The 21,979-nt window shown below is 34.3% G+C and overlaps 4 protein-coding genes across 5 annotated transcripts; 1 reads left to right on the top strand and 3 right to left on the bottom strand.

The window, feature by feature from the left end:
* Positions 1-410: 410 nt before the first annotated feature.
* On the bottom strand, positions 411-5,017 carry LOC110640626 (mitochondrial uncoupling protein 2). The gene is made up of 9 exons (XM_021791995.2): positions 4,704-5,017; positions 3,714-3,929; positions 3,546-3,624; positions 3,274-3,407; positions 3,100-3,198; positions 2,880-2,984; positions 2,070-2,144; positions 1,610-1,696; positions 411-863 (listed from the first exon to the last, which is right to left on the bottom strand). Exons 1-9 carry the CDS (start codon positions 4,782-4,784, stop codon positions 825-827), a joined length of 915 nt encoding a protein of 304 aa, XP_021647687.2. The 5' UTR covers positions 4,785-5,017; the 3' UTR covers positions 411-824.
* Positions 5,018-6,410: 1,393 nt separating this feature from the next.
* On the top strand, positions 6,411-8,805 carry LOC110640656 (proliferating cell nuclear antigen). Its single transcript, XM_021792038.2, has 4 exons — positions 6,411-7,009; positions 7,717-7,869; positions 7,987-8,084; positions 8,261-8,805. Exons 1-4 carry the CDS (start codon positions 6,691-6,693, stop codon positions 8,489-8,491), a joined length of 801 nt encoding a protein of 266 aa, XP_021647730.1. The 5' UTR covers positions 6,411-6,690; the 3' UTR covers positions 8,492-8,805.
* Positions 8,806-9,083: 278 nt separating this feature from the next.
* Positions 9,084-12,058, bottom strand: LOC110640655 (probable sugar phosphate/phosphate translocator At3g11320). The gene is made up of 4 exons (XM_021792037.2): positions 11,299-12,058; positions 10,951-11,054; positions 10,645-10,873; positions 9,084-9,742 (listed from the first exon to the last, which is right to left on the bottom strand). Exons 1-4 carry the CDS (start codon positions 11,728-11,730, stop codon positions 9,596-9,598), a joined length of 912 nt encoding a protein of 303 aa, XP_021647729.1. The 5' UTR covers positions 11,731-12,058; the 3' UTR covers positions 9,084-9,595.
* Positions 12,059-13,314: 1,256 nt separating this feature from the next.
* On the bottom strand, positions 13,315-21,761 carry LOC110640652 (cytosolic enolase 3). 2 transcript variants are annotated; one of them, XM_021792033.2, is made up of 13 exons: positions 21,368-21,761; positions 21,113-21,267; positions 20,737-20,911; positions 19,928-19,999; positions 19,701-19,817; positions 18,637-18,717; positions 18,246-18,322; positions 15,658-15,761; positions 15,393-15,491; positions 15,221-15,306; positions 15,023-15,109; positions 14,395-14,592; positions 13,315-13,953 (listed from the first exon to the last, which is right to left on the bottom strand). In XM_021792033.2, exons 1-13 carry the CDS (start codon positions 21,470-21,472, stop codon positions 13,915-13,917), a joined length of 1,395 nt encoding a protein of 464 aa, XP_021647725.1. In that variant the 5' UTR covers positions 21,473-21,761; the 3' UTR covers positions 13,315-13,914. The 2 variants fall into 2 exon arrangements, with proteins under 2 accessions (XP_021647725.1, XP_021647724.1); XM_021792032.2 differs by having other exon boundaries at positions 13,315-13,688; positions 21,368-21,758.
* Between the last annotated feature and the right edge of the window lie 218 nt (positions 21,762-21,979).

Genomic DNA, 21,979 nt, shown 5'->3' with positions numbered 1-21,979 from the left:
AATCCATGGACCACATGAAAAGGCATCTTTTTTTTTTAATATTTTCTAAATTAACTCTAATGACTGAATAAATTCTTCATATACTTAGATTGAGAATTTTTTTAACATCGAATCAAAAGCACACAATTGAAGAATAGGGAATCAACAACTAAAGCACAGAAATTCAGAAGACAACTCAAAAAGTTCAAAGAGCTGGAAATTAGGAGCCTCTAGGAGCAGTAATGGAAAGAGCAACTGCGAGAGATGCAGTCCTTTCTGAGCACCCACACTCTTTTCTTCCTCGTTTTTAACGTTTGTGAGGACTTACCATCTAAATTATGCATATTGCAATAAACACAAAAAACTAGTACATCAATAAAAATGAGTTGAATTATGCATATTGCAATAAGCACAAAAAACTAACTAGGACATCAAGAAAAATGAGAGAATGAATTACCCAGCCATTAATCGAGTTCTATACAGATGCAGGACAATTCGATCCACTTGAGCAAGTGTTGCACAATATTACAAGAATGGGTGCTACTTGTTTAAATAGAGCGGAAAAAAAAAAAAAGAAAAGAAAAAAAAACATAGGGTTTTAATCGTTGGAAAGAACATGCGAGGATATAGTCACTTTCTGATTACATTATGATATGATAAAGTGATGCTTTCAGATTGAATAGGAAGAAAAGAAACTTGTCTATTATAGGAAGACATTTCTCACTGTTACCAAAGTGGAAAAGAATATAAGCATTGAACCTTATTTCCGGTGGAAAAAAAACTCCAACAGTTGAAGAGCCAAAATACCACGCAGATGCAAGTCTCCTTGCTTACTAAACTCATCACTAGTCATAATATACTTCCCTTGTGAATATTCTTTTCACCTACAATAACCAAGTAAATAATAATAAGCCTTTTCATGGTTAGCAGTAAACTGGATGGCTTATATGAGCAGGGTAAGCAAAAAAAATAAAATAATAATAATAATAACACCACAAACCTTTGATTTCCCATGAAATGTTCAAAGAAAAAAATGGTACAGCAAAAGTACTTTATCCAGCACAAACATATAATAGTATGCGAAAAAGTGTCCATGCCAAGTATAAAGTGAATTTAAGCTAAGATCATCAGTAACAACGACAGCCACTTATAAATAGTTCGATAGTTAAATCCTTGATTTTCCATGAAATGGTCAATGGAAAAGGTTCAGGAATAGTACTTCTTCCTTTCCAAACATAAAACTGTATGGAACAAATGCATCCGTAACGCATAAGTAAACCTAAGCTAAGATTGTCATAGCAGCATAGCAATGGAAAAATTGAATCGTTAAATCCTGGAAAAAAAAAAAAGAAAAGAAAAGGATTGGTTTATCCAAAATAATCAGAAGTTGACATATCCTCACAAAGGTACAATAAAGCAAGGATCGCAGTTTTCTTCACTGAAAGCAAAAATTTTTGCAATCCAAATGTTTTAACTCTTTCACAAACCAGGTGTGTTTACATTGAGGAATTTACAATACAACCACAAATTCAAACCAATGAACAGAAGAAAAAAATGAAAGAACTGCTTAAAATTTATATTTAAAAAAGAATAACACCAAAAGTTAAAAGAACACATGTGCAAATCATACCTGCTCAAGAGTCAAAAACATAATGACATTCCAAGATCCCAGCCGACCAAAATTTGGGAGGAAGCCTTTATAAAAGGCAGAAAACCCCTGCAGTGCATAGTTGTTGCAAATCACTACCAACATGATCAAGGTAGTGGTTTCAGTGGAACAATATTCTCATGTAAATATGTAATAGTAGATTTTGATTCAACCTCAACACATTAACAATAGTTGCACAAATAAAAAATTTTAAAAAACTTGGGTTAAAAAAAGAAAAAAGAACAACTTGCAATGATTAAGCAGGTTACACATGCTTGTTATACAGTTTCTGGAAATTATCGAAACATTAAAAAGTTAGAAGTTTCCGATATCAGTTTTAATCTTCTACTGTTATCTAAATTAGTATAGTGATATATCAGCATAGCACAGGGTACAGAAGGAACCCAGATGCAAACTTATAGCAAGTGAACTGTTAACGTACCTCATTCTTCAGTGTCTTTATGAAACATTCAAGAGTGCTTTTGTACAATGAGTCTCCCATCATTCTAGATTTCACCTAGAACATAACATGCACAGCATCCAATCAAGCGTTGACTTACTAGGTGACCATCATTCATCAAAAAGTATATAGACTTGCAAAATAAGATCAACATGATACAAAGTAATTTTGTAACACAATCTCCCATGATACAACCCTCGTTATTCCCATGCTGAATTCTCTAGATTATGCCAAGGGCATGTTTGGTTTATTTTGGAAATGGAATGAGAATGGAAATATATTTCTAAATTACAAGAATTTTATTCCAGGATTATTTTTGAAATAATGAAATAGAATTTAATAGTAATTTTTAAAATATAATTAAAAATAGATTCCATTTTAATAAAAATTCAAGCAATTTAGATATAAGAATATCATAAAAATTTTAATTCCTTGCGTCCTGAACAAGAAAACAGAATCCTATTACAAGAATTGAATTCCATTCCTATTTTCAAAGTGAACCAAACATGGCCTAAATGTCAAATAAATATCAATCGTCACTTGTGTGTTCTAGATATAGTCAATTGCTACAATAGCAAAATATTTTACTGGCTTCATTATCATTCCAAATACTATGTTCTTTATTTTCGATAACTCTTGTATTCAATAGGTTATCATTAAGAATGGTCAAGCAAAAAGGAACAAAGCTCATATAAAAAATAGAATTTATGGCTATAAGCGATGATGATGAATTTTTTGAGCTGCTACCACGTATTTGCTAGATTTACCAGCAAGTGGACAAAGTATACTTACCACATCAATGGGAGAACCAATACATACTGCCAAAAACCCTGCACCGAGACCAGCTAGGAGATGAGTAAAAACATTGTCCATGAACCCTGGAATTTGCAAAATTGTCTGCATAACTAGATTGAGATTAGGATGTCACTAGGCAATTATATAGCCACAGGCCATTTCAACAATAAATAAAACGTGAAATAAGTGCAACCTAAAACTAAACACTTGGTTGTACCTGTTTCACTTGATCATAACTGGCTAGTTCAGCAGCATTTATAATTGCATTTCGTGCTATGTTAGGTCCAAGTCCAGTCCATAAGGCGCCTAGTCCTTCCTACTTTAAAAGGGTATAGCATGAATACATTAAATTACTAACAAACAAATGACTACTGCATTATAGGAAACCAACCTGTCTTATTATGGTAAAATAAGCATCCAAAGCTCCAGCATATCGCCCGGGCAGACCATTTGGCAATTTTCCTTCAGCTTGCAGCCGCACTTTAACAAGATCAGTTGGATTAGCAACTGCAATTGCTATAGCACCTGTTCAATGTGAAGGGTTTTCTAATAAGTTGACAAGATAAATATGCAATATCCACTTAAATGACACAAAAAAGGCCAGGAAGAAGTGATTATTGTTTAACACAATTCAGAACAGAGACATTTGACGAATGTGCTCACCTGTTATAAAAGCTGCAAGTATCTTCTGGTATAAAGGAATATCTCCAACAAAATCACTGCCAACCATAAATGTTTTGACCTATCCAACATGCAATTTGTGCAAAGATATCAGTGTCTGTCAACAATTAATCACATCCATGGGAGCAAAATATTGAAGACATAACATACAGGTTCATATAATCCAATCCTTAAGCCTCCATAAATGAACTGACGATGTAATCCTGCAGTGATGCCTTTCCAAAGTGCTGCTAAACCTTCTTCCATAGCAATAGTAGCTACCGTCCCCAGCAAACCCCTGTATTTAGGTATTGATCCATCCCCAGTAGAAGTTTTCCGTTGGAGCTGAAGCCTAACTTTGGCAGTGTCTAAAGGAATGGTACAGAACTGTAAAACCCGGAAGCAAAATAGATACAAATATGTGAATTTAGTAACTGTGTGGTGCACTTGCATCCTAGGCATCAAGATTGCAATATATGTAAAAATATGATAATAATAAACAAGATATGAACAAGTAATGAAAACAAAACAAATTTAGCAAATATAAAAGAGTATTCTAACAATTAAAAGCCCGAACGGGCTATTTCAATCTCATAACTTATGCTACAATGCAGCTCAATAAGCAGTTCAGATTTGAGACTGTAATGCCTATATTATCTGCAACGAGTTTTCATATCTACAAAGTTATTCCATTGAACCACACTCTCAGAATAACTGAGATAAAGCATCTTCGCGAATCCCGAAACTACAAAAACAAATTAATTAGAGCTGAACCCCTCAGTAAAATGATGATGGGAAGATTAGATACGAAAATGAAATGACAAAAACATTCCCACGGTTTCATTCTTAATTTTTAACCGAAATTACCGTAAATCAACTCAAGTGTACAATATAATTTGACCTACATTCCACTTAAACTGGAGCCAATCAGCTTAGATGTTGCGCAATAAGCATGCAAAATGTCATGGTCAGCTTTCATTCAAAACCCCAATATGCATTTTACAGTTTCGGAGGGCATCAAAGACGCATATTATAGAAGGAAGCAGCTACCCTTAAAAAAGAAATCTCCCAAAATTAAGATTCCGAAAAATCATCATTAAAAATTCAATTCAAATCTATAAACTAACTAGAAATAAATAGAAAGAAGAAGAGAGTTGACACCTCGGCAAAACAAGCAGCGAAGGCACTGCAGAGAAAGACTTCAGCGAAGGAAATCTCAGATTTAGGCTTGAGATCTGACATGAGGAGAGAAGAAGGGCACTGGACAATAATAAGAGCGAGAGAGAGAGAAAGGATTCAGGGTATTAAAAACAGAGCAGTGGAGTGATCATGAAGAAGAGGGGCATGAAAAAAAACAGGTTTCTGTTGGCTAATGGAGAGCCATTGAAGGTTGAGTGAAGCTAGCCGAGTTTTTCAGTTATTGCTGGCCTTCTATTGCTCATTTTATTAGGAGCTGCTTCTGCTTCATCATCAAATTTCCCATCTTCGTTTCTTTATAATTTATTAATTAGTTTTTTTTTATTATTATTAATTAGTTAGTAGTTATTGTTGACTTCATTATTCTACTATTGATTACTTCCTTTTTCTTTTTACTTCATAATTTTTAATAAAATTTTCACTTATAAATAACATTTAAAACATATAAAGACATTTACTATAAAAAAAAAAAAACTGTCTTTATTTCCATGCTCTTAACTAGTCAACGTTAAGGAGAAAAATAAAACAAAATTTAAAGATTCTTTTTACTCAATTTAGTTAATATTGGTAAAAAGATATTTTAAAAATTAAATTTCAAAAATTATAAAAATATTTTTTATTATTAGTAATTAAAAAGAAACCATTAACACATTTAAATCTTTTTAAAAAATAATTATACTTTCCAATGTTAGTTTTTTAAAAAGTTATTCATCTGCGTTTTTTAAAAAGTTATTCATCTGCTTCTTCTATTTATCTTCTAATACATTCAAGTGGTTTTTTTTTTTTTTTTTTTTTAACTTTTAGTTTTTCAATATCTGAAATAACAAAAATTTCTAAATTTCTAAATTTATTTTAAATATATTATAAAAAATAAAAAATTATCTTATAGAATAAATATAATTTTTATTTTTAAACATTAAAATATTTTTATTATTTTTAATCTAAATTAATTATATTCAAAAAATAAATAAAGAGAGGGGAAATTTTATTAATAAGGATAATTTTGTCATTTAATCTCAAGTTTGTGTATAACTATTTTTTTTTCCTTTAATTAATAGAAAATTAAATTGATTTTAGATGAAATGATAAATTTGTTAATAAAATTAAATTTTGGAATAAAAAATGTAAAATACTTTGGAGAGAGTAATGAATTTAGAGATGTATTTAAAATGCACGGACTATCCAATATAATTTAAAAGTAAAATTAGACTAATTTATATGGTAAAAAAATTAAGAATTAAACAATAATTCATCCTAAAATTTAACAAATTCCCAAACTAGTTTTTAGTTTCTAGAGAATTCATTGAATAACATTGTAAGGATTTTTCATTTATTATAAGAATTTCATTTTTTTTTTCATTTATTGTTGAATATAAAATTAATAAAAATAATAAATAGTAATTAATCAAAAGCCAGCCACTTATGACTGTGGATAAATCCATAAATGCATCTACATGATTTTGGCATTTTTTTTATTAAATTTTGAAAATGCTTTTTTCATTAAAAATTTATTTATTTTGAAATTTTCTTAAATTTATCTCTAAATATGAAAACGTTTTCTCTCAGTAAATTCCCTAAGCAACCATCAAACACATAGAGTCTGAAACACTTGGAAAAAATGTAAACGAATAAAAAATAAAAATCATATAACAAACAGAACCTTTAAAATTAATTTGTGGATTTAGCCTATTTCAAACAGACACTAGGCCCATTATCATCTGGAATATGGGTGCATGATAACAAAATTATAAACGACCCTATACAATCACTCCTCCCTCCTTGTCAGTCACAGTGGTGGCGGGAACAAAAGCTCACTCTTCCAGAATCCCGCCCAATCCTAATCGCGCTCCTTTTTAAACCAACCCCACTCTCAAAGCCTCCTTATCTCTTTTCTCACGGATCCCTAACTGTAACCCTAGCCCTAATTTGACACCTGAAAGAAAGCAATAAGATGTTGGAGCTTAGACTGGTTCAAGGATCCCTTCTGAAGAAAGTGCTTGAGGCCATCAAGGATTTGGTCAATGATGCCAACTTCGATTGCTCGTCGACGGGCTTCTCTCTCCAGGCCATGGATTCAAGCCACGTGGCCCTGGTGGCTCTCCTCCTCAGATCAGAGGGTTTTGAGCACTACCGATGTGACCGTAACATTTCCATGGGTATGAATCTCAATAACATGTCCAAGATGTTGAAGTGCTCTGGAAATGACGACATCATCACTATCAAGGCTGACGATGGCAGCGATACCGTCACTTTTATGTTTGAAAGCCCTAGTATGTTGTTTTTCAATTTTATCTCTTCTTTCCTTTTTTTTGGATTGATTAGGGTTTATGAGTATTAGGGATTTGCTGTTTTGATTGGCTTTTTTGTTTGGTTAATTGTTATATTTTCGACTATCATTTGTTTGTTTTGTGATCTGTTGTTTTCTTGACGAACTGAGGGCTTTTGGTTCTGGATAATTAGCATTTTGATGTTTAAGATTTAGATTGCGTGGGAAGCAACAATCTGCGTTTATCTATGAACATACTGAAAATTGAAAATTAGGGCTTCTTTTTTTAGTTAAGATTTTTTGGTTAAAAGAAGTTTGCTTTCTTGTCATGTTGGATTATAGTTCTACATATTCTAAATTTCTAATTGATTTGACTTGGCATGGGTTTTTGCCATTCAAGGAGTTTATCCTTCTGTTGATCCTGTGAAGCAAAAGAAAAATTCAGTTAAAATTAAATGCTTGGGATGCAAGAAGTGAGTAAGCATTTTCAATTATGAACTCAAGAATTTCAGTTAACTTCCCCTAGTTATTACATATGATAATTCCATCTGAGTTGTTGCTTTGTTCTGCATTTGGTACACATTATTATCTCTAAGGTCAATCAATAATAATTTTGACTCATCTGCAGGCATCTGTGTGTGCGTAATTCATGCACGAGACAAGAAATTGATATTTTCATTGTTTGTTTTCCCTTTTCTTAATGCATTGAAGCTCAAGACAAAATTTCGGATTTTGAGATGAAACTGATGGACATTGATAGTGAGCACCTGGGAATTCCTGAGGCAGAATATCATGCTATTGTCAGGATGCCGTCAGCTGAGTTTGCAAAAATTTGTAAAGATCTTGCCAGCATTGGCGATACTGGTATGTCAAAATATACTTACTAATGAGATCCACATCTTCTATACATGTTGCTTCATTGATTGTTTCATTTATGTACTTTCTAACTTGCTAAAACTTTTGGTTGATATGTGCGTGTAGTTGTGATCTCTGTGACGAAGGAAGGAGTAAAGTTCTCTACAAGAGGTGATATTGGCACTGCAAATATTGTTGTCAGGCAGAATACGACAGTAGATAAGGTATTCTCTTATGACGTATGATCATTACAAATTGTGTTACTTGAAGGTGCTGGCAAAAAATTATTTCAGTTTTCTTGATGGTGGATGTTTTTCAATAGCTATGTTCTGTTTGATTGCTATGCAACTTTATCAGGAGATGGCTATTACTGATCTATGGGCTATATAATCTTTTACAGCCAGAAGAAGCAACAATCATAGAAATGAACGAGCCAGTATCATTGACATTTGCATTGAGGTACATGAACTCCTTCACCAAGGCGACCCCATTGTCAAACACGGTTACAATCAGCTTGTCTTCAGAGCTCCCCGTTGTGGTTGAGTACAAGATCGCTGAGATGGGTTATATCAGGTTCTACTTGGCTCCAAAGATAGAAGAAGATGAGGATGAGACCAAGCCCCAAGCTTAAACGGGTGGAAGATAAGGATGTGACTAAATCCCAAGTTTAAACGGATGGAAGATGAGGATGGGATGAAGCCCCAACTTTAATTGTCACTTGCATTACTAGTCTTGTCTTCTTGTTCCTTGCATTCACTGCTAAATTTTTGAACCTGTGCTTAGGATGTTTGTTACTTTAGTACTTTCATCATTGGCTGTGTAGACAACTAATCATTCTGTAGTCAGTAGAATTCCTGAAGTTTTTCCAGTGAAGATTTTTAAATGTTTTGCGAGAAACTTTACCTATTTTCCATGTATCATAAGTCCATTCATGGTTGTGGCTTAGTTCTGCTTTAAGTTCCTTCTACTTATACCTTTTTTAAGTGATACCAACAAGGACTAGGCAAAGGCTGGTGTTTCTGGTTTGCATGACGTGGGAATTTTTATTGAACAAGCCAAATGAGAGATGAGTAGACTGATAAGCTGTTTGAAATTGATTTTTTTTTGTTGAGTACTCGAGGTGAAAAGTTACAAAGATGACTCTGGTAGAACGGTTATAATTATGACTGGCAGAACAGTTCCGTGCTATAGGACTTGAAATTGTCACGATCGAACTATGATGCTAATATAGAATTTGTGGATGCCTTTTCAAACAAATAAAGTTAAAGTACATCTTAAGGTGCTGCAAATGAATTGCAGATGCCAATTGCCAAGCGCCAGTACAGAGAATACAAGTCGACTACCACTAGGGGGAGAAAAATGAATCAATAAAGCTAAAATTCTCATATCATCTTCCTATCAATTAACCAAAATTGTACCTTTTGGTGATCAAAATTTTGTAAAGATGAAAAACAAAAAAAAAAGGTTTTAGGGATGAATCAGTCAAAATATTCTCCACCCTCCAAACAAGGCGAAGATAGATTGCCCAGCAGCACTTGGCTGAGAAAAAGCCTTCCTTTATTTTATGGTTCCTTGCTATTAACTGTCAGAACTTGAAAGAGGTCAAGTTATAGCATCTGTGACATGAACTTACAGCCTTAGTCACAAAGCTTGCTACTGCTGAATATATCTTCAGTTAAATAAAAGTCAGAAAAAAGATCGAATCTGTATCTGTATACCATGCATGATGACTGTCTTATTTGTACCTTTTCTTGGCTTCATTGTAGAGAATGACCCCAATTACAGTTATTGAGTATCCAAACATACCAGTCACTGATACAGGATTTCTGAATATCAAAATTGAAATAACAACTGCAACAGCCCCTTTCGCATTTCCCAGGACCTGGAAAACCCAGTGTATATTTCTGTCAGTTTATCTGGATGAATGAAAAAAAAACTCATGACTAGATAAAGATAAATATATTGCATCCTTGTCAATTAATGAACAATTATGTGTCTATTCTCTTTGATATACTTCTTTTTGAGCTTCATCTCCATTCTTTTAGTGGTGGGCAAACATGTGGAGGGAGACCTCTATCAAGGAAAAAGGGTTGCAATCCCTGCAGAAAATGGAGCAACCTCTAGAGCTAATCTCCAATACATGACAAGGTTTACTAAGAGGAAAGAGAAATTGGTATTTTGCAAGAAACTCAAATAGTGACCGGATCTTCAAATTCTCAACAGAGAACTTCAGGATAATTTAGGCTTGGTATCCTCTTTTGAATTTCATCCGAACTTTTAATATTCAAAATTTAGGTTAATGTAATTTATAGCAATAAGTAAATAGTTATTTAGTTTCTCCGCATAATTTTAATCATCCATTAGAATCTGATGCCCTGAGTTGAACAAACATGATCCTTCTTGTCAAAGTACATAATTTGCATAGGTCAATTCACATGCAAACGCTTCCCTAAATTCTCCTAAATGGTAACTGCTCAAGCTCTATGGATTCGAGTTTATTCATCAGGAGAAAACATTTCATATTGAATGTCTCAATATGAGAGTAGGTGTCATGAGCAGAGTAGCTGAGCCGAGCTCGACTAGACCACTAGGAGGCGAGCCAAACCACATGGCCTAAAAGTGAACTCCCTAATCATTAACAATAACCCACTAAGGTGTTTATTGTAACATATGATGCGGGTATCACAGCATGATACGATATATTGTAACAATAGGTTAAACATGATCCTGTTACAGCAAATGAAGCACAGGAAATGCAAATGCTTGAAACAGAGGAGTATATACCTGGAGTGTCAAGGCACTGGTGTGTTTAGTGACCAAGAAATTGGCCAAGTTCACAAAATATGCCAGTGCAGAATTGAAGGTCAGATACAGTATGAATTTCATATCATCCCTGGCAAGGGCAATTGTGATCCCAACTACATCTCCTTCCATAAAAATTGCAGTAGGAATAAGGAAAGCAACAGCTACAGGAGCCATATACATTAATAGGTTCATTGAATGGAGTTTTTCCCTGGTAAAAGCATTCGTATTATAAGAAAAACATAACACAGTTTCAAATTTTGCTAAAGTAAAGAGACATTTTATTACCCTTCAGAAGACAGCAAAATCCCTTGAAACACTGTCTTGAGTGCACGTGCTGCTGTAGCACCAATACACACTATAAAACCAAAGAGATGAAAACTTGGTTCTCCCTTTGGTCATGTAACAAGAAAAAAATTATAACATCAATCACCAAAACAAACATTATTAACCTAATTCTCTTAATTTTTCAATAATTAACAATGATAGACATCAGACAATTAATTATTGTTCTTTCAATGTAAGCACTGGACTTTTTTAGCAATTTCAAGAACAAAATTGGCAAAAATATCACAAAAAGTAGATTAGAACTAACGATATTAACAAATTAGAAGAAGAAAATGTTGAAGTTATTACCCCACTGGCGATGACAACACCAGTAACAACAGGAATGAGAGTGACGTAAGTAACCCAACTCTCCCTCTTCAATGTCATTAAATATGCAAAAACAGCAGTGAAAAAGGGAGTGGTAGCCCCAATGGCCTGATTAAACGACACAGGAAGATACTTAAGCGAAACATTGCCAGTAACAACGGATAAGCAAAAAATGATCCCAAGTGAAGATATCTTGAAAAACTGCACTTTTGATCTTATCGTCTGCAAAGGCACAACCTTGAGCCATGAAATGGCAATGTAACTGAGCAAAGAACACGACATCATGTGACATAAGGTGAGGAAAATTGGGTACTTGAATCCGTAGTTGCTAAGCAAGTACTTGTTTAATAATAATACTCCAATGTTTGAGGAGTACCATGCTGTTATTAGCCCGATCGTGAACAGACGACCCATGTTATAGCTCTTCGAATCTGATACGCATAGAGGGAGGAGAAGGTCTCAGTTTTCGTTTTACATGGATCTTGTTTAAGATGAAAATGGCAGAAGAAGGCAAGCAAGGCAGATCTGAAGACAGATAGCCATTAATTATATATACATGGGTGAATAGGAATAGAGAGAGAATTTTTATTACGAGGGTTGATAGGATTTTGAGGTACAGGAGACGGAAGGAGAGAGAGAGAGAGAGAGAGAGAGAGAGAGAGAGAGAGGATGGTTTTGAGGAGGTAAACTCGCAGAAGAGTTTCTGTTATGTTTGGATTTTTCATTTACGTTGATAAAAATTTGCATTGGCTCCATGTTTATAATGCTAGTATCAAACTCCATTATTATTATTATTATTTAAAAAAGACCACATATAATTTACTTTCGGTCAGTTCTAATAAATTCAAAATTAAATTTTGGATCAAATAATAACTAAATTTTATAATAAAAAAATAAAATTTAATAAAACATAAAAAACATAATAAATAAAATTTATTTAATATTAAAATTATTATTTTTAATATTTTATTATTAAAAAATTAATTTTTTAATTTTTTAATTAAAAATTAAATCAATTTGATTTAATTAAAAAATTCTGCACTAATTTGATCAAAATTTAGTTTTAAATTTATTTAAGCTTCGACTTACAGACTTATTTAATTTATTTTTCCGGCTTATTTTTATTGGTAGTTAATCTGCTCTCCAACTGTATAAGGTAATGTTATAAATGGCCTTTCGAAGTTGTGCCAAATAAATATTGGGCATTGAATCATTTTAGACGTCTAAAATCCTGTTTCCTAGCAATCAATCAATATGCAGGTTCGCATACTTGTCAACACCTGAACCGTAAAGAAGTTCACTACCTTATCCCGGATCCTTCTTTTTCTTTTTTACAAAAAAAAAAAAAAAAAAAAAAAAACTAATTCCAGTCGCACTATAACTTCCAAAACAAGGAGCTACAAACGCATTATTTTCGAATCCAACTGCAGAAACAGAATTTACTCGGACTAGATTGCTCTGGAGGTTTTCTCCTTGTTTATTGACCAAGACTAATACTAAATTATAGCTTAGGTATCACTGCATAGAAGCTTTATATTTGTTTCGTTGGAAAAAAAAATTGTAAAATAAATGTGCACTCAGATATCAAGAAATTTCATTAGATTTTGTAATTGACCTCAGAATCCAAGCTTCTAAATATACCCAACTGTAGTAGATTAGTTTCTTGGAAGCATAAGTTGTAACATACCTTCCATGATTTTTGTAACTGATGATCGCAATTGAAGTTGGGACAAACAAGCGTCTGTGTAGTTGGTTAAAATCTAATAAGAAACTCGGAAAATAAAAAAAAAAAAAAATTTAAAATTATCTAATTCTATTACAACCATTATTATATACAATGAAAATGTATGAGCTGACCCCGACTTCAATTTATGAGCTCTCTCTTCGTCTTCTTCTTCTAGTCGTTTGCTTTGTTCCTAAATCATTTTTTTACCAAAAAAAAAAAAAAGAGCATAGAGCCTTCCACATTTACACCAATGGTGGGACAAAAAGGGCCAATGAATCAAAATAAAGAGGTTTTTGCATTGGCATAATGCAATAGGAAGGTGCACAACTGGTGCGGATGAATCAAAATATTTGAATTAGATTCATCAGCACATTCCTCAACACATCTTCATTTTTCTTCAGAAAAATTACATAAGCCAGAAACATTCACTCAAAACCAAAAGGAAGCCTAACAATATTACACCAGAACACCAAGCTGCTCAATATGACTGTATATTTACTTGTAAAGCCTCAATCAATGAAAAGGAGAACTTAAAAAATTAAAAAAAAAAAAAAAAAAGTGTATCAAAACCTTAGGATCAGGTCAGCCTCCAATCTTCACCAGCATAAACTGCTTGATCACCAAGTTCTTCCTCAATGCGAAGCAACTGAAAGAAAGCTAGGGCTATTACATTCATACACTAGACATATAGTCATCTTTCATTAGCGAACATCCCAATTGTTGTGTTGCATTTAACTCAAATATTTTTATTGATAAAAAGCGGGTAGTTCCTTGATACAAATGCATGTTACTTTAGAGTGACGAGGGGAGCTCAAGAATATCACTAATAGGGATGTGATTCCTACTCTAGAGGTATAACAAGGAATGCCATACTAGAGACATGGACCACAATTATCTGCCAAACCCTTCACCTGAGAAGAAGAGGATTATTAAACTTGCACTGTGTCTATATTAAAGACTTAAAGGTTTCATTTTGGAATAAAATAATAGGAATCACAAAGTAACCAATTAAATTCCTATCTTCATGCAAGGATAATGTTAGCAAATTTATAGGCTTCACTTAACCCAAAATTCTAATATGGATTATTACATTATGGTGTTGATGATCAGCGCTAATTTAAAGAAGCCGACTGGCAGTAGAAATTAGTCTTCCACATTCTAGATTGTCAAAAACGTGGCACAGTTGAAACTTGCAAGAATTAAGTGGTGGATTTTACTCTGCCAATGCCCCTCAACACCCCCAACCACCCAACATCCCAACTAATCAAAAATGAAAAGAAAAAGAAAAACTGTAGAAAGCACTGAAGAATGCTATGTGGAAGAAAACTTGCACAAGTGAATCAGAATTGGACCTGGTTGTATTTTGCCAGTCGCTCTCCCCTGCAAGGAGCACCTGCTTTGATCTGACCAGTGGCCAGGCCAACAGATAAATCAGATATGAAAGAATCATCTGTTTCCCCACTTCTATGTGATACCACCACTCCCCAGTGGGCATCCTTTGCCAGCTTCACTACTTCTAAGGCCTCTGTTACTGTCCCAATCTGGTTTATCTGGATTTGTGCCACAGAAATAGAACATAAGAGGCCTTCACCAACATAGATTATAGTGATAGAAAAGGAGGTGCTCTGTTGGAGAATGCCAGACCACACATAATGTAAGTCCAGTATTCTCCTCAGCACAAAATGATTCAAAAGAACAATATTTGTTCCCCTCTTACCAAGGTAGAGGTAGCCTGAATCAGTTGCCTTTATTTCCATGTTGAAGCTATTATTATAATGTGGGTATAAGGTACAGAGATCACTCATTTTTTTAATAAGGGATTCACAGGCTAAATCCAGGCATTTTAGCATACTTAAGGCCCAATTGGCCACCACATATAAAGATATATTTCTACCAAAAACAACTCAACAGCAGGGCCAAACAGGCCCCAAGCATTAGATATTATAGAAGTTCATCCAAAGCATAGCCACATAGGCATACCTTGAGAAGAAGAGCATTACAAGTAGACTCATGGATTGCTCTCTCAATACGTTTTGGATTTGACATCAACAAGCCATCCCCTACTACCTGCAAATGATACTCTCTCTATATTTACCTTTGCTTGAGTGTTTATTCATGAGATAAAAACATAAAAATTCCCAAGTGCATGCAACCAATTAGAACATGTTACAAACAAACCTGACACAGTCCAAGGCTTGAAAAATACTTGATATGTTCCCAATCCTCCTTGTCAAATGGATCTTCAATTGAAACTATTGGGTACTCTAAGATACCAAGAAGAGAAACATTAATTCACAAGTGAAAATGGAAGGCAACAAGAGACGAAAGAATATAATACTAAGTAGTATACCAGTACATAGTTCTTTGTACATCTCAATCATATCCTCTCCTGACTTGAAATTTTGCCCTGACCTATTAGGAGATTTGAAGTCCAAATCATACTTGGTACCTATATTTAGGGTGGAAGGGATTACAGAAAAAGGAAGAAGATATAAGCTGTTAGCAAGCAGCATATGTGCAAAAAGGAAATTCAGTGTTTATCAAACAACAAAATAAGATAAAGCATAGCTCTCAACTAATGATGACTGCTAGAGAAAAAAAAAAAGTTTGATTACCTATGCAAAAAGCAGTAGCAGCAACATCAATTGCTATTTTTATTCTATCATTATAACCCGTTCTGCTGATGGCCTCTTTAACAAGATCCAAGCCTTCTTGAACACTGCCAATAATACGAAATATAATAAGATTTAAAGACAAATACAACTCAACTCAACTCAACTAAGTCTTTATCCCAAAAAATTTGGGGTCGGCTATATGGATTCGCTTTCTCCACTCTAAACGATTTTGGGTTAAATCCTCAGAAATGTGTAATGCTTCTAGGTCATATTGTACTACTTTCCTCCAAGCCAATTTAGGTCTACTCATTTTTTTCTTTCTATCCTATAACCTAATGTGCTCTACTTGTCTAACTGGAGCCTCCGTATCTCTATGCTTCACATGACCAAACCACCTTAATTTCCCTTCTCTCAACTTATCCTTAATTGGCACCACTCCTACCTTTTCTCTAATACTCTCATTACGGACTTTATTTAGTCTAGTATGGCCACTCATCTACCTTAATATTCTCATCTCCGCAACTCTTATCTTAGACGCATACGACTCCTTCAATGCCCAACACTCACTACCATATAACATAGCCGGTCATATGGCTGTACGGTAAAATTTTCCTTTCAACTTATTGGGAATCTTGCGATCCATAAAACTCCCGTGGCATATCTCCACTTCAACCATCCGGCTTTAATCCTATGACTAACATCTTTCTCATATCCCCCATCTACTTGAAGGACTGAGCCGAGATATTTAAAGTGATTACTTTGGGACAGTACCACTCCATCTAAACTAACTCCTTCCCTATCACCAGTTTGACCTTCACTGAACTTGCAATGCATGTATTCTGTCTTCGTTCTACTTAACTTAAAACCCTTTGACTCTAGAGTACTTCTCCAAAGCTCTAGCTTTCTATTGACTCCTTCTCGCGTCTTATCTATCAGAACAATATCATCCGCAAACATCATGCATCAAGGAATACTCTCTTGTATATGTTTTGTCAATTTATCTAAAACTAATGTAAAAAGGTAAGGGTTTATAGCTGATCCTTGGTGTAATCCAATTGAGATCCGAAAATCTCTTGTGTCTCCTCCCACTGTGCGCACAACAGTAGTTGCTCCTTCATACATATCTTTCAACACTTGTATGTACCTAATAGATACCCTCTTTTATTCTAACACACTCCATAAGACATCTCTTGAAACACTATCATAAGCCTTCTCCAAATTAATAAAAACCATATGTAGATCTTTCTTCACATCTCTATATTTCTCCATCAAGCTTCTAATGAGAAAGATCACTTCCATAGTTGAACAACCGGGCATGAAGCCAAATTGATTGAGAGAGATAGAAGTATCATGACGTAGACGATGCTCCACAACTCTCTCCCACAACTTCATAGTATGGCTCATGAGTTTAATTCCCCTATAGTTTGAGCAACTCTGTATGTCTCCCTTATTTTTAAAAATAGGTACTAAAATACTCCTCCTCCATTCATCCAACATTTTCTTTGAGTTTAGAATCTTATTAAATGATTTAGTTAACCATGTCACTCCCATATCTCCCAAACACTTCCACACTTCAATTGGTATTCCATCGGGTCCACAGGCTTTACCCACTTTCATTCTCTTAAGTGCTTCCTTTACTTCTAAAGATCTAATCCTTCTAGTATAATTCACATTCTAATCTATTGTTCTATAGTCTATATTCACGCTATTACCATTTTGACTATTAAAGAGATCATTAAAATAATTTCTCCATCTTTCTTTAATGTCCTCATCTCTCACCAACACTTTTCCTTCTTTATACTTAATGCACCTAACTTGATTGAGATCTTGACATTTCATTTCTCTCCTCCTTGCTAATCTATAAATATCTTTCTCCCATTCTTTAGTTCCAAATTTCTCATATAACTTTTCAAAGGCCTATGCTCTTGCTTGACTAACTGCCTTTTTTGCCTCTTTCTTTGCTATCTTGTACTGTTCATATGCCTCATTATTATCACATTTAGGTAATTTCTCATACCATTCCCTTTTTCTCTTCACTGCCTTTTGTACTTCTTCATTCCACCACCATCTCTCTTTTGAGGGTGGTCCATGTCCTTTAGACTCTCCGAGCACTTTTCTAGCTACTTCTCTAATCTTTGATGCCATCTGTATCCACATATCATTGGCCTCCATATCTAGCTTCCATGCTTCGGACTCGAGAAACTCATTTTGAACTTCACTTGCTTTACTACTTTGAACTCCCACCACTTTGTTCGAGCTACACTATTTCTAGTGAACAAACATAACCCTCTTTTGGTGGCGAGTACATGTTAAAAACAACCCTCTTTTAGTGGCGAGTACATGTTAACAACTGATTGTGTAACTGCTTGAGACAAGATACGGCCACTTTTGGAGATTTATGAATGGTAAGTGTTGCTTTTTTTGTTTCCTTCCTTTTTTTAAACTAATTTTTGGGAAGTGATTTATGCAGGAAACATGATTTTGCTTGATGTGCTTTCCTCTTCTATTACTCTTATGATGAGAAATTAAATTTTTTGCGGATGAAGTAGAAAATAGGACCATCAAGCATGACACAAAGAAGTGCTTGCCTGGAGATGTTTGGAGCAAAACCACCGTCCTCACCAACATTACATCCATGTTCACCATATTTTTCCGTAATAACAGCCTGTTTAATTTAATAACAGAAATTACAATCAATAGAAGAGTGGAAAAGAAAAAAAGTGTCTTGTATTAACAGTAAAGCTCACCAAATATGTCACAAAATAATCACATATATGCACTATGAAGACAACAAGGATAGGATATGAGAATCAAAATTACTATTGGCCTGACCATTTAAAACAAAAAACAATCTATATATAGAGAAAGATGGCCACACAAGGTCATCAACCAAGTGTTATCCCTAAAAGAAAGCTTTTTGACCATGAACTATTGAAAGTTAAAATTCCGAAGGTAATTAGTGTCAAGTAAATAAATCACCTTTAAATGATGATATGTCTCAGAGCCCATTTGCAATGCCTCAGCAAATCTACTAGCACCAACTGGGAGAACCATGATTTCCTGATAAAATTTTCAAGTACATTTTTTTTCATTAAGTTAGACATTAACAATTATAATGAAGTTTGCATGTGTAAAGAATCTAACTTGTTAAAGAGGCAGCAAGAATAGACGCAATGTTATGAAGGAGCATGTTGATGTAGAAACATATAGTAGATATTCAAATTATGCTTGCGTGTATTTCTAATTCATCTAGGGGAAAAAAACTGAATCAAATCTACGCAAATGATTCAATGAATGAAGCAGTAAATATCACTAAACTTACTTTCTGAAAATTAGTTAAAAACAAGAAGCTATTACACACCATTGAATGGAAAAGACATCAAATTAACGCCAAGAGAAAAACATCCAGTGCTGGAATATTGATATATAAATTCAAAAAAAAAAATGTTTTCTGCAGTGTCCCCATAAAGTTCAATGAGAAACTGGATTCTCACAAAGAGGCACTTCAAGTTTTTACATTAACTATTCAGTTCAATGAAAATTTATTTTTAAGATGAAGCACTAATTCACAGATTTGACACTGGACAAATTATGAAGACATGCTCATGGTGAACCATAAGCCAAAAATATAAAAAAATAAAAATAACTATTACGTGCTATCAGTCACCAGATCAACTTTCTTCAGGCATGATAATGTTCTTAAACACTTCTCCGGTCACTCTATATACACAGCCAATTCTTATGAATAGGAATATAGGAACTAACCTATCCTTTTCCCAAATGCAGAAAGAAGAAGAAAGGTAATTAAAAACTTATTAAATATGTTTTTATCCTGATGTCCCCGCCTAACAAACTTCTGATTGTCCTAATTCCCAAATCTCAAGGCAATTCCAAATTTAAGGATTTTCCATTTGAAGCCGTCAACAACAACTTGTTCTGAAGGCACTGTGTGATTCTAACAAATATCAAATGAAAAAATTGTTTCAAGAATTAGAATAAGTGCATATGTTTGAATTCTCAAAGTAAATTTAAAAAGAACATGCCTGAATGGCTAGATTACTCCCAGAATGTTTACCACCACTTATGAGAGTGAAGGCAGGGACAGGAAGAGTCAGGTTGGTTTTGCCAGAAAGATCAGCAATGTGTTTGTACAGTGGAACCTGATATTTATGTCACAAACTTCAAAGTAAGTGCACATATTTCTGCTACAAAAACCACATTAAACAATTAAAAAGCTAAATTGGAAAGAAAAAAGAAAAGTAAATCATGCCTCCTTTTCAGCAGCCCCAGCTTTGCATGCAGCAATTGATACAGCTAAAATAGCATTTGCTCCAAGTTCTCCCTTCAAATAACTTAAAAGTAAGAAACAGAATGCCCCAAAATATTTAAGCAAAACAAGAATCAGAGTAAAATCATTTTCAGATGCAATTGTACAGCATGAAACTAAAGGCTGAATCTTTAACAATGATATAGCCCACTGCCAAAGGCCGCCTTAACATCTGTAGATGTCTGAATAATAATAGTTCAGATGTTTGCACCAAGGAATGTAATGAACCACTAGTAAGAATCCCAAAATTGACACATTAGAAATCTCCGAAATCCAAACACTTGTGCACACTGACAGAATGTTTCTCATTACCAATTACACAGAAGGAATGGAAAGATTGCTGTTTGCAGATGTTCTTAATAAGTTAATATGCAGATACCTTCCTCACAAGCTAGCATATCTGGAAACATAAATAAAATTTACATAATTCACTTTTCACACCCAACGAAACAGACGCATTAATCTTACGCCAGCATAGCCTAGATTCCATCAGAATGAACTAGATTCAGATTATTAATAACAAGATCATCCTCCAACACTGCCCTGAAGGTTGTCAGATGTCTGCACTTGTTATGTTTCACTAACCAAGAAGAACCTTAAAATAAAAGATTCATCAAAATACAAGTTTAGACAAGTATTTGGTTATCCAGAAATTGTGAAAGTCTAAAAATTGCTGCACAAAAATAAGCGCAAAGAACTAAAGCAGACTACTGATTACATTAACAGCAGTGAAAATGAAAACAAAAATTTACCTTCTTTTCAGTTTTATCCAAGTCAATCATGGCCTGATCAATCTGAGATTGAAGTGTTGGATCCATCCCAATTAATGCTTCAGATATTTTCTCATTGACATTCTTAACCGCTCTTGTCACACTGTTCCCAAGATATGTCCCTTTGTCTCCATCACGCAGTTCAACAGCTTCGTACCTACGAATTCTCCTCTAGTGATTTGCATTTTCTAATTTCTCTACCATTAGCTATTGAACATGCAAACAGAAATCTAGACTCAAGAGGCATAATTCTTCAATCTTCCTAAAGCAATGTGGCGATCAAAAATGGCTAACAAGACTGAAACAATCCAAAATTTAGGTTGTAGAATTCAAAATTGGGGCAAAAAATAAAGCTTACATGCCAGTAACATCGCCGCTAGGAGCTGAGGCACGGAACATCCCTTTGTTAGTGTGTAAGTCAACTTCGACAGTTGGAATCCCTCTGCTATCGAGGATCTGCCTGGCTTTTATCTTTGTTATCACAGAGGGAACCGCTTTTCTCATGTGATTAGACTGAGATTCAAGCATCATAGGAGTAAGTTTCTCCGTTTGGTTGCCGAGAAAACGAAAGAAATGAGACGAAAAGGAAACGACAAGAGAGACAGAGAATTACGATAAAGAGAACGGGATCAGAAGTTTTGGCCCTGACCGCGGCATTGACGGCGTCCTCAATTTTCCGAGAGAGCATGTGCTTGTCTAAATACTCTTGCACCGACATCTCTGGATTCTTATTCTCGCTATCCTCCTCTTTCAACTCTGCTCTTTACTTGGGAGCGAACGAGAATGCGAAGGCGTAGTAAACGAGAAATCTGAAAGGATCGGAAACCTTCAAAGCTTGAGCGAGCTACCGTCTCTATTTGGTTATGCAAATTCTGTTAGGGTTTCACAGCATCTGAACTCAGAGTCTTACAGTCCAAGAGCGAGTTGCGTTACGGAATAGTTATTTAAACGGCGCTGTTTTAGTCAAAACGCCACCACCGTGGTTTAATTCTGAGCGCCCTCTTTGGTTCACCAAAAGCTAGTCCGAGAAAGGGAAGGAATGGTTTCATTCATTTTTCTAACTTAAGAAATCAAAATATATGAATGAAAATTATTAGTTTATTAAAAATTAAATGCTTGATTTTACTCATATATTTATTGGAATGCTTCAATTTTTGCATTTTTATATTATTAATTAAAATAAAAATTTTTAAAATAATATTTTATATTTTCATATAATTAATTA

This window comes from Hevea brasiliensis, chromosome 9 (assembly GCF_030052815.1).
Source record: "Hevea brasiliensis isolate MT/VB/25A 57/8 chromosome 9, ASM3005281v1, whole genome shotgun sequence".
Classification (NCBI taxonomy): Eukaryota; Viridiplantae; Streptophyta; class Magnoliopsida; order Malpighiales; family Euphorbiaceae; genus Hevea; species Hevea brasiliensis.
Note: the sequence above shows the minus strand (reverse complement) of the source record. Positions and strands in the feature narration are given on the sequence as shown.

What these genes read in the sequence shown, in the direction of transcription:
- LOC110640626 (XM_021791995.2), bottom strand. Translation starts at nt 4,784, where the DNA reads ATGTCAGATCTCAAGCCTAAATCTGAGATTTCCTTCGCTGAAGTCTTT. An exon ending in ATTTTACCATAATAAGACAG is followed by an intron (nt 3,199 to 3,273) that starts GTTGGTTTCCTA and finishes CTTTTAAAGTAG; the next exon opens with GAAGGACTAGGCGCCTTATG. An exon ending in GTTATGATCAAGTGAAACAG is followed by an intron (nt 2,985 to 3,099) that starts GTACAACCAAGT and finishes CTAGTTATGCAG; the next exon opens with ACAATTTTGCAAATTCCAGG.
- LOC110640652 (XM_021792032.2), bottom strand. Translation starts at nt 21,472, where the DNA reads ATGTCGGTGCAAGAGTATTTAGACAAGCACATGCTCTCTCGGAAAATT. An exon ending in GTACAAAGAACTATGTACTG is followed by an intron (nt 15,307 to 15,392) that starts GTATACTACTTA and finishes TTGGTATCTTAG; the next exon opens with AGTACCCAATAGTTTCAATT. An exon ending in GACTGGCAAAATACAACCAG is followed by an intron (nt 13,689 to 14,394) that starts GTCCAATTCTGA and finishes GCTTTCTTTCAG; the next exon opens with TTGCTTCGCATTGAGGAAGA.
- LOC110640655 (XM_021792037.2), bottom strand. Translation starts at nt 11,730, where the DNA reads ATGGGTCGTCTGTTCACGATCGGGCTAATAACAGCATGGTACTCCTCA. An exon ending in GTGTTGTCATCGCCAGTGGG is followed by an intron (nt 11,055 to 11,298) that starts GTAATAACTTCA and finishes ACATGACCAAAG; the next exon opens with GGAGAACCAAGTTTTCATCT. An exon ending in ATTTTGCTGTCTTCTGAAGG is followed by an intron (nt 10,874 to 10,950) that starts GTAATAAAATGT and finishes TGCTTTTACCAG; the next exon opens with GGAAAAACTCCATTCAATGA.
- LOC110640656 (XM_021792038.2), top strand. Translation starts at nt 6,691, where the DNA reads ATGTTGGAGCTTAGACTGGTTCAAGGATCCCTTCTGAAGAAAGTGCTT. An exon ending in TGCCAGCATTGGCGATACTG is followed by an intron (nt 7,870 to 7,986) that starts GTATGTCAAAAT and finishes ATGTGCGTGTAG; the next exon opens with TTGTGATCTCTGTGACGAAG. An exon ending in AGAATACGACAGTAGATAAG is followed by an intron (nt 8,085 to 8,260) that starts GTATTCTCTTAT and finishes AATCTTTTACAG; the next exon opens with CCAGAAGAAGCAACAATCAT.